At 37.7% G+C, this 10,880-nt stretch overlaps 1 protein-coding gene and 1 long non-coding RNA gene across 2 annotated transcripts in view; both read right to left on the reverse strand.

Moving 5' to 3' along the window:
* Positions 1-2,545: 2,545 nt before the first annotated feature.
* Positions 2,546-10,880, reverse strand: part of LOC132846261 (semaphorin-4E-like) — a 21,178-nt gene continuing 12,843 nt past the window's right edge. Inside the window, exon 15 of the mRNA XM_060870902.1 lies at positions 2,546-3,010. Coding sequence (XP_060726885.1) covers positions 2,759-3,010 — 252 coding nt within the window. The 3' untranslated portion in view covers positions 2,546-2,758. The remainder of the gene's footprint in view (positions 3,011-10,880) is intronic.
* LOC132846346 (uncharacterized) lies at positions 3,176-6,985 on the reverse strand. Its single transcript, XR_009648505.1, has 4 exons — positions 6,912-6,985; positions 6,134-6,305; positions 5,610-5,690; positions 3,176-4,638 (listed from the first exon to the last, which is right to left on the reverse strand). It is a non-coding gene; the product is annotated as an uncharacterized LOC132846346 (long non-coding RNA).

Below are 10,880 nucleotides of genomic sequence, written 5' to 3' on the forward strand. Positions count from 1 at the left end.
CCTGTACCTTCTTCACCTCTTCACCCTGTAACCTTACTATTCCACTTCCCTCCCTTTCATTCACACACATGTACTCAGTCTTACTACGACTGACTTTCATTCCTCTTCTCTCCAGCGCAAACCTCCACCTCTCCAGGTTTTCCTCCACCTGCTCCCTGCTCTCACTACAGATCACAATGTCATCTGCAAACATCATCGTCCAAGGAGACTCCTGTCTGACCTCCTCTGACAACTGGTCCATCACTATAGCAAACAGGAAGGGGCTCAGAGCCGATCCCTGATGCAGTCCCACCTCCACTGTAAACTCCTCTGTCTGACCTACAGCACACCTCACCACTGTCCTGCTCCTCTCATACATGTCCTGCACCACTCTGACATACTTCTCTGCTACTCCTGACTTCCTCATACAGTACCACAGCTCTTCTCTCGGCACCCTGTCATACGCTTTCTCTAAGTCTACAAACACACAGTGCAACTCCCTCTGACCATCCCTATACTTCTCCATCAACATTCTCAGAGCAAAAATTGCATCTGTTGTGCTCTTTCTCGGCATGAAGCCATACTGCTGCTCACAAATTTCCACCACCTTCCTTAACCTAGCTTCCACTACTCTTTCCCACAACTTCATTGTATGGCTCATCAACTTTATCCCCCTATAGTTGCTGCAACTCTGCACGTCACCCTTATTCTTAAAGATCGGCACTAACACACTCCTTCTCCATTCCTCAGGCATCCTCTCACTTTCTAATACCCTGTTGAACAAACTAGTTAAAAATTCCACTGCTGCCTCTCCTAGACACTTCCAGACCTCTACCGGGATGTCGTCAGGACCAACTGCCTTTCCACTTTTCATCCTCTTCAAGGCCTTCCTGACTTCATCCTTTCTAATCTTATCTACTTCCTGTTCCACAGAGTTCACCCCTTCTACTCTTTTTTCCCTCTGATTTTCCTCATTCATCAGCTCCTCAAAGTATTCCTTCCATCTCCTCTGTACACTCTCCTCACTTGTGAGCACCCTTCCATCTCTATCCTTAATAATTCTAACTTGCAGCACATCCTTCCCATCTCGATCCCTCTGTCTAGCTAACCTGTACAAGTCCTTCTCTCCTTCTCTAGTGTCTAACCTAGTGTACAACTCATCATATGCCTTCTGCTTGGCCTTAGACACCTCCCTCTTCACTCTGCGCTGTAACTCCTTGTATTCCTGTCTATTCTCTTCAGTCCTGTCCATATCCCACTTCTTCTTGGCTAATCTCTTCCTCTGGATACTATCCTGAACTTCCTCATTCCACCACCAAGTCTCCTTATCTTCTTTCCTCCTTCCAGATGACACACCCAGCACCTTTCTCCCTGTCTCCCTGATCACTTCTGCTGTAGTTTCCCAGTCATCCGGCAGCACTACCTGACCACCCAGAGCCTGCCTCAACTTCTGTCTAAATTCCTCACAACATTCCTCCTTTTTCAGCTTCCACCACTTAGTTTTCTTCTCTATCTTTGACCTCTTCCTCTTACAGACCATCAGAGTCATCCTACACACCACCATCCTATGCTGTCTGGCTACACTCTCTCCCACTACCACTTTACAGTCACTAATCTCTTTCAGATTGCCTCTTCTACAAAGGATGTAGTCTACCTGTGTTCTCCTACCTCCACTCTTGTAAGTCACTCTATGTTCCTCCCTCTTCTGAAAATAAGTGTTAACCACAGCCATGTCCATCCTCTTAGCAAAGTCTACTACCATCTGTCCTTCAAGGTTCCTTTCCTTAACTCCAAACTTGCCCATCACCTCCTCATCACCTGTGTTCCCCTCACCAACATGTCCATTAAAATCCGCTCCTATCACCACTCTCTCACCCTTGGGAATACTCTCAATCACCTCATCGAATTCACACCAGAATCTCTCTTTCTCCTCTAACTCACAACCTACCTGTGGGGCATAACCACTAACAACATTCAACATCACCCCTTCAATCTCTAACTTCAGACTCATCACCCTGTCTGACACTCTCTTCACCTCCAGAACATTCCTCACAAACTCCTCCTTCAGGACCACACCTACCCCATTTCTCTTACTATCCACACCATAATAAAACAGCTTGAATCCTGCTCCTATACTACGAGCCTTGCTACCCTTCCACTTGGTCTCCTGTACACACAGTATATCCACCTTCCTTCACTCCATCATATCAGCCAGCTCTCTACCTTTCCCTGTCATAGTACCAACATTCAGAGTCCCTATTCTCAGTCCTACACTCTTACCTTTCCTCTTCTCTCTCTGTCTGTGCACTCTCCTCCCTCCTCTACTCCTTCGACCAACAGTAGCCCAATTTCCACCGGCGCCCTGTAGGTCAACGGCGCCGATGGCGGTCGTTGTTAACCCGGGCCTCGACCGATCCGGTATGAAATTCTTACTGACAACTCGCATGGTTAGATTTGGCAATGTTTTATGCCGGATGCCCTTCCTGACGCAACCCTCTCTATTTATCCGGGCTTGGGACCGGCACAGAAGTCACTAGACTGTGACCCCCATGGCTAGATTTGGCAAACAATATACTGTGCTTAAACCAGTTTCACTGCTTTAGGGTTTTAAGCAATACTGAGGTCTACAAATAACATGAAATAATAAAGTGTAATAAAACTGTTTTTAAATCTCCAATCAATTCAGATTGTGTGACTTGAGCTATGAAACTGGATTATGTTGGATTTGTCATTGAGGTGTCTGCAAAATAAAAAATAAACTTCACTGGAGCAATTTGTCTCAATTATGCTGGTTTGTCATATCAGGGGATTCAGCTATTCTGTTGATTGTTATTTCTGTTGAACTTTCTTGAACAATTTGCAGTGGCTCCTGACAGACAAACACACTCTGTGGACTTTCCTCAGCTTTTTCCAAGCATCTCTGGACAGCAAAATGCCCTTTGTAGAAGTTCCATACCACAAGAGCTAATAATAGTGTTCTTATAATGACCAGGATATTGAGGGCCAAGAGAGATTTCTGCTGGTCCTGGACCTGCGGCTGAACCAAAGAATGTAAAAGGCCACCTGTTTACATACTGACAACAGGAAAACATGCAGCATTTCCATCTCTCAGACTCTGAACCACCTAACTGGAGAAAAAAAAAAAATAGATGGACATGACTGGAAATTCAATGTATCTAACCTTCCCTCTCTAGAGTAGAGTCTAGAGCAATATTTTAGACCACAGTGATGTTTGAATCTTGATTCTGATTGGTCAGAAGGTGATTAAGTGAATTTTTTATAACAAGGACTTGCAGTAGATCTAGCTGGAAGGCACATAAGGTTTATATTAATGTGTTCATTTTAATACGTTACTGTTAGCTCCAGATAATCTACTGTAGGTCAATAAAGAGTAAAATAAATACTGTAAAATACTGAGATGAATAGATTTATAATGTTTTGTAATGTAATTAAAATAAAATAATTATTTAAAGTTAATAATTAAAAAGTAAATAATTACTAAAAGTTAAACTTCAGGTCACATCACACCCATTGTTCCTTTTTGCCGGTTTTCCTACAACAGCACACCACATCATGATTTTTTTCCTTACAGCACTATATTACAGCAGCTGAGAAGTATATGCTGAGTACCTGTGTGTATCTGGATGAATGTTTTTTATAGCAATGCAGCGTTCAGCGCTGAGGTCCCAGCCGCAGTACGGGTCTCTGGCCAGCACACAGTCTATAAAGGAAGCGTAATGGTCACATGTACTCAGTGGCATCTGCACCGTTGCTTCCTCTGAGCCTGCATACAGCTGACCCTGAAACAATATGTGCAGCAATTATTAAAAAGATGGTCAAACTATAACAGAATCAAACTAAAACTGAATCACAAGTAGAAATAATTAAATGAACCAGAAGAGTACTGGTATAGCCATGATGGGAAAGTCATTAAGTATTATTTTATATTAGTTCTACTCGTGCGAATGATGAGGGCAAAAAAAGATAGATTTGCATGTAAATAAAATGTGTTAATAGCAGTAGGAAAATTTTATTTCTAAAATATTTTGTAAAATTATTAAAAGAATAAAAACAATTCACTCAAGTGAAAATGCATTTCGATCATTCTCCAAAACTAAAAACAGATAACTATTTCTTCGCCTTTATAAAATCAATTAATTAGTCTAATGTCATACAAAGTTCCAATTTAAAAAAAAAAAAAAAAAAAAAAAAAAAAAACACTTGATTCTTAGACACAGCCGTCTCTGCATGATTTTCACTAATATCACTAATGCTAATGGCAAGTATTGACACGGTCACATTTTGCTTTATTTTTTTTTCTTGTGACAAAAGTCAATAACTATCCCATCAGCTCCATATACTACATACTATAAAACAAAAAGAAAAGCAGCTACCACTTGCTGTTACAAAGATTGTACAGTTGATTGAACACTAACACATACATGGATAAGTCTGTATAAATTATGTAACCTGTACACTAAATTTACATTTATGTATCTGTGCCAATAAACATGACCTGATGGCTGCTCCCATTCAGGGCAGTAGTGCTGGCCACCACTATACGAGTAAACACAGCTCCTTTCTTCACCAGTAGGGGCTGCTCAGAAGGCTTCACTGCCTGATCCATCAGTGGGTTGTCTCGGATGAGCTGAAGGGTAACTACAGCATAGGTGGTATTTTTGGAGAGAAAATGCCCGTCATTACGTAAGCTATTACTCAGGAAATTATAAGAGCATCAATAGGAACTGGGACCATAATTTCCTTGGATCTGGAAATACACTCCAAAAAAAAAAAAAAAAAAATAAATTTCAGTATGCAGTATAATACTATATTATATTCTGACTTAATTATTCTGACACACTGCTGAGTACTCCGGCATTTACCGGTCAGTAAAATTACAGCTATGAAACAAGTGTCATAAGTCAGTGGTTAATAAAACTACAGTATGTCTAATTAATGTTTGAATATGCTACAATTGTGATTCATTTCTGCACATTTTTGTTTTTAACTGGATGTCTCAGCATTACTCATATGCAAGTAGGAAGAAAAAACAGAAATAAAATTATATTTAAGCATTTCCTTGATTTACATTGATTTATAGGTTGACACCCTTAGATAATTTGAACACACCTTATAGCATCATGTAAACTCCTACAATTTATTAATTTCATATCAGAATAAAAATAGTTGTTTGAGGCAATTGTATCCATGATTAAATTTGAGTCAGGTTTTCATACGAGTGTGTAGTACTAAATAATTCTTATATCATAATAATGCACATTATGAAATAGTATATGCAATACAAAGACAGCAAGGTCTTTGCAGCATTGCCACCTCATAATGCCAGGGTCCCCAGGTTGATCCTGTGCATTTGTGTGGAGATTTTCTCCATAAGTTCTCTCCATGTGCCCGTTTCCATCCAGCACTTTCTATGGGCTGCACTTAATTGTCCAAAGGTTTGAACAAGTGTGTAAATGTGCATTTGTATGGAGTTCTTTGGTGTACAGGTACATTATGTATCCTTTATTACATTAAACAAATCATACGTAATGTCTGAATCAGAAATAAAATGCTAGTGCGATTTAAAATGGGAACACATTGCAAATACATCCAACATTTATAGAGCTTACCCTACAGAGGGTTGTGAGGAACCTGGAGCCTATCCCTTGGAAATTTAGAGATCCTATCCAACAGACTACGAGGCTTTTGGACTGCAGGAGGAAACAAGAGTACAGGGAGAACATGCAAGCTCCCTTTACACAAGGCAGTTTAGGGAATCAAATCCCAAACATTTGAGGTGTGAGGCAAGCGTGCTAACCATTAAACCACTGTGCCATCCAAACTAATGTGTGTACCATAATCTGTAATTCTGAAGTTAATGGCAAACCATTATTGACTATAAAATACCAGTGAGTTGTTAAAATATAGTCTGTTAGGTCAAATGGGAAACCTAACCATGATGATCTTCACATGCCTTTGAGCTCAGGCTGATCGAACACAAATGGTAACGTTTAAGTCCTCTGCCTTAAGGTGTGACTATTGTTGGTCTGGTATTCAACCACAATCCTGATTACATTCAAAATCACAACTTGTCTTCTTCACTGCAGTTATTTAAACATATTCTGCTGGCATTTTTGAACTGAACATTACTCACCCCTGAGGAGTGAAGACACCATAGAATATACAGGTTTTCCAGGTGTCTGGACAGAAGAGGAACACATCCTGTATGAGAAGTGGTAGTCTGGTTTGAGGGACAGGACAGTTCAGGTGAGTCTTTAGAAATGACGTCCACTTTTTCTGCAATGTCCGCTGTCCTCTCACATCCCCTTAGCAAGGAGAGATCAGAGGGTATGAGAACAATGCTTCAAAAAAGTGACAGCAAGTGACAATAGTTATATTTATTTACTAATTAACATTATAAAATCCAACCAAAAATTTTTTTGGTAAAAGTATTGTTCTATAAGCAGATAATCTGTCATTTTAAGCATTTATTACTTTAAAAAAAAAAAAAAAAAAAAAAAAAAAAAAAAAAAAAAAAAAGCGCAAATAGGAAAAAAGATCTATTCATGTATAAAAGCATCAAATGCAGGGTGATTAATCTTATATTTGATTTATAATCGTTTCCCATCTTGATGATTAGCTATTCTTGTGCATTTTTTAGTTACATCCAGTTTAAGTACTGATGCAGAATTAGAAACTATGTGCTTATATTTCCCCACCCAGGTATTTTGTCATCACCTAAGGTCTTTGTTTGAACTGGGTTGTCATCTGCCTCAGCCACATGCAATAACTATTCAGTGACTCTAAACTACTCAGTCACAATCTCAAAGAATTAAAGAAAGTTACGAGATGTAAAGTTGAGTTTTAAATTATATATGAAACCAGAAGACTCATCAGTCCCTTACTTAGTGTAATAAAATTTACATTCATACCATTAAGCCATGAAGTCAGGAATTCAGTTGATCTAAGCTCCGCATCACAACTGGTTCTGAGCCCAAGAAATTCGAAGATGTAGCAGAGTACAGCTGTCCATCTAAACGGCAATCAGAATTATATTATTAAAAGCATAATGATGGTATCATTGAGTTACTTTCTTTTAAAGCATTCAGAATATCATATCAGCTATCATAAGTAGCAGCTGTGACTAAAGAATTGACCTTCAAAATTAATATAATGCATGAACTAAATACTTTTAATCAATCACTAACTAAACATTGTGCTCTTTGTCTGTTACATCATGAAACAGTTTGCCTTAAGAGATGAAGCACCTACCGACAAATTCAGAGGCACATCTCTGGAAAGGATCAAATGTACACTTTCCATTCCAAACTTCTTGTTGTTTTGTTGCAGATCAGGATGAGTTGCAGATCAGGGCTTTGCATAATAGCATACCTGTTCCTATTCATATGATATATTTACTGCACAAAACTGTTGAATCTAACCAGGGTTTGAAAGAGACACGGCTTAGGGGTGTAAATTCTAGTTCTCAATATTCTCAAAACTCAGACTATGTTTGGTTCTTTACTGTATTAGGAAATGATCATTTTTTTATACATATTTGAGCATTTACATATATACACAAATTTCTGTGGATGTTTTAGAAATTTTTTATTCTTTAGACTTTCCTGTACTGAAATTAGAGTCTTATTTGTACACCAGTCATAAGTATGTACAGTCTTCATCTCATTATTTTAAAATATGGTTACTAGCAAAGTGAAAGAGCAAAGGAGGAAATCATGTTCAAGTACTTAATTTCAGTTCCACTGAAAGATCTCAGATTTTTTTGTTTTTGATTTTTGTCTGTTTGCCAGAATTCAGTCACAGCATCGTCCAGTTGACTTCCTCTTAAACGCAGCATCAACATCATTAAACTCAAACTGGAGTTTCTACAAGAAGAACAAGAAGTTTGTCCATGAGCCAAGATAAGGCTTCAACCTCGTTCAAGGACCAAGCTTTATTGTAACCCAATGAGTTGTCTAAAGTGCATTAATCAGTGTAGTTGTCTTCAAACCCCTGGCTGGATTTTACAGATACAGGTCAAAAGTTTCAGTTAATGTTTACATCAAATATAAAGAAAAAGTATGATCTCCTTCATCAGAGAGCTGGTCTGATAAATTTCTAAACCGAACGGTCACTCACTCCGTTTTTGTTTTCAATGATCAATAATAATCAATAATGTGTAATCAATAATGTACAGCTGTTCCTAATGTACCGGATTTTTAGTGTATTTCTTCCGTTCCTTCATCATCATAAACCACTTTCAGAGTGGTGGTGATGTGATCTCAGGTTGTGGCAGGATTTTTAGTACTAGATGGGCAGCTTAGATTTATGAAACTGCTGATCTCCTGTGAGTCACACATTTTACTCTCAATTTTACAATGAATGGTCACAAAAAAAAACCCTCACCTGTGTTTTCCCTTTGAAAATACATATTAGCATTATTATTATTATTATTATTATTATTATTATTAATAATAATATTTTAAAGTACTTTAGTGTTTAAAAAATGCATTCAAAAATAAAAATTGTGAAATCACAGTGACAAAGAGATGATATCTGAAATTTAAACAATCTAATATATAGAAATAATGTTTGAAACTAGAATAAAAGTACAATCATTAAAATAATAAGCAGGAAGAATGTAAAAATGATAGAATATAAGCAAATATACCCCAGTTATAAGGCAAGTTGAAATTGAAACAAAAAAATAAATAAATAAAATAAAAAAGTTGAGGCTGAGATAAATATAAATAAATAAATCTATTAGATAGAATAATAATTGTATTATTATTATTCATTCATTCATTCATTTTCTACCGCTTATCCGAACTACCTCGGGTCACGGGGAGCCTGTGCCTATCTCAGGCGTCATTGGGCATCATTATTATTATTTAAATGAAATATTTTTCCTTACCATAGCCTCCTTGTGTGTGATGTTCTTGAGTTCCAGGGCAAAGATGGCTTCTCGAGCTCCCAGGATGAGCAAACCCTCCTCAAAAACAACAACAAAAGCAACAAAAACAGCTCACTTACTCAGAGTAACTGTTTTTCGTGGTGTGCTGTTCAATGGCCAAACCTGACCCGAAGTCAATACAGCTGGAACCCAAAAAAGACAAGACAAGGAAGAACAGCATGTCCTAAAGTTCTTCAGATCTCTGTATTAGGACCCAATTATGGTCTAGGGGTATTTAGGGAAGTAACACTCAAGAAAAAAAAAGGATTTATTCCCAGGAGTATGTGTGTGAAATGGAGGAAGGCAAGACAACAACTTCAATCGATAAGGGTGTTTATTAATCCCAATAGTAGTGAGTGTCAGAAGAAGAAGAAAAAATAAATAAATAAATAAAATAAAAATAATAATAATAATAATAATAATAATAATAATAATAATAATAATAATAACAATAACAATAATAATGAAGGTGAAACTATATACAGACCAATTAACGAAATGAGAGGTGGGGGGGGGGGGGGAAGAGTGGTGCTAAAGGAACAAAACAATACTAACTAATTTGATTGGACCCCATAGCCTGACTAATAAATCAAAATGTACAAACAAAAAAAAAAGGTCTTCGGCGTAAAAACGAAGAAAAAAAAAAATCTAAACTACTCTAAACTAAATCCAAAACACAAAACGTACAAGAGGTGGCACTCACTCCTAAACTAGTGTGTCTAATACAAAGTTAAGGTAACCTACGTGTACACAATGTATGTCGCTCGACCTCTTACCTGTCCACTTTTCCCCTCTAACCGGAAAACGAGTCACCCAAAATATACACAAATAGTGACAGAACAGAACAAACGGACGGGTATGACACACAGTACGCAAACTCACAAACATTCGGCTTTGACAAAGCGTAACAACAAGGATGAATGAGACGCTCCAGAGCAACCTGCGCTCCTCCGGTGGCGCTTCTTAAAGTACCGGGATGATTGTGATTGGAGAAGAGACTCATGAGGTCACTTTTGAAGCCGGGAGATTGACGATTCAATGGACCAATAGGAAACTGCGGATGGACCTGAAGCGAGATAGCGCGAGAGAGCAAAAAAAAAAAAGTAGCAAACACAGGCACAGCCACAGAGACGTAACACTCTGCTACAGAGCAACGTCAGTCTCAGTCTCTCAAACAGTCACACTGTAAAATATTATAATATCTTTTTTCAGCATGAAGAAAAAATTGTAACATTTTACTTATAATAACAGATTATGTTTAGATTGATGTACTTTAGAAGAGCAGGGTGAAATAAGACATACTGCACATGAGCTGGATTTTTAATTGTAACCTTTTACAGTTGCGTCCCATATAATTACCTTGTAGAAATACAACTCGACTCGGTTGAAAAAAAATGTTATTTTAAGATAATTTCATCAAGAACAGCATAGCTCACACTACATTATTGTAGAGAACAAAGTCACAGTTTCCTGTCTTAACATTACAGTAAAACAAAGAGCTTAGATTATGAAGACATATTCATGAAAGACAAAAAACTCTTTATATTATATACCAGTTGTTCAAAAGATGAACTGAATATAATATAATATCAGAATCTCATTTTAAAGGTCATGGATCGAATTGTCTTTTTTAGATCTGTATATGACTCAGCACAGAATAACTAAAGCAAAGCTCACATCCTTCCACTTAACAGCATCGACCGCCGATTATCCAGTGGAGTCGCAAATTTATCACATGCACCGTAATTAAACGCAATTTCCATTAGTTTATTTTCCCGTTTGCAAATGTTGTACGATCCACAACACATAACAACACAGGGCATGTGCACCTCATGCAGTGAAGTTTAAAAATATTTGAAAACTTATTGAACATAATTTCTGCATTAATTACACTTATAACACAGTGCTGTTACAGGCCTGAATGTGCTTGGTGTTGTTCATTGTCTAT

The sequence above is a fragment of the Tachysurus vachellii genome, chromosome 1 (genome assembly GCF_030014155.1).
Source record: "Tachysurus vachellii isolate PV-2020 chromosome 1, HZAU_Pvac_v1, whole genome shotgun sequence".
NCBI lineage: Eukaryota > Metazoa > Chordata > Actinopteri > Siluriformes > Bagridae > Tachysurus > Tachysurus vachellii.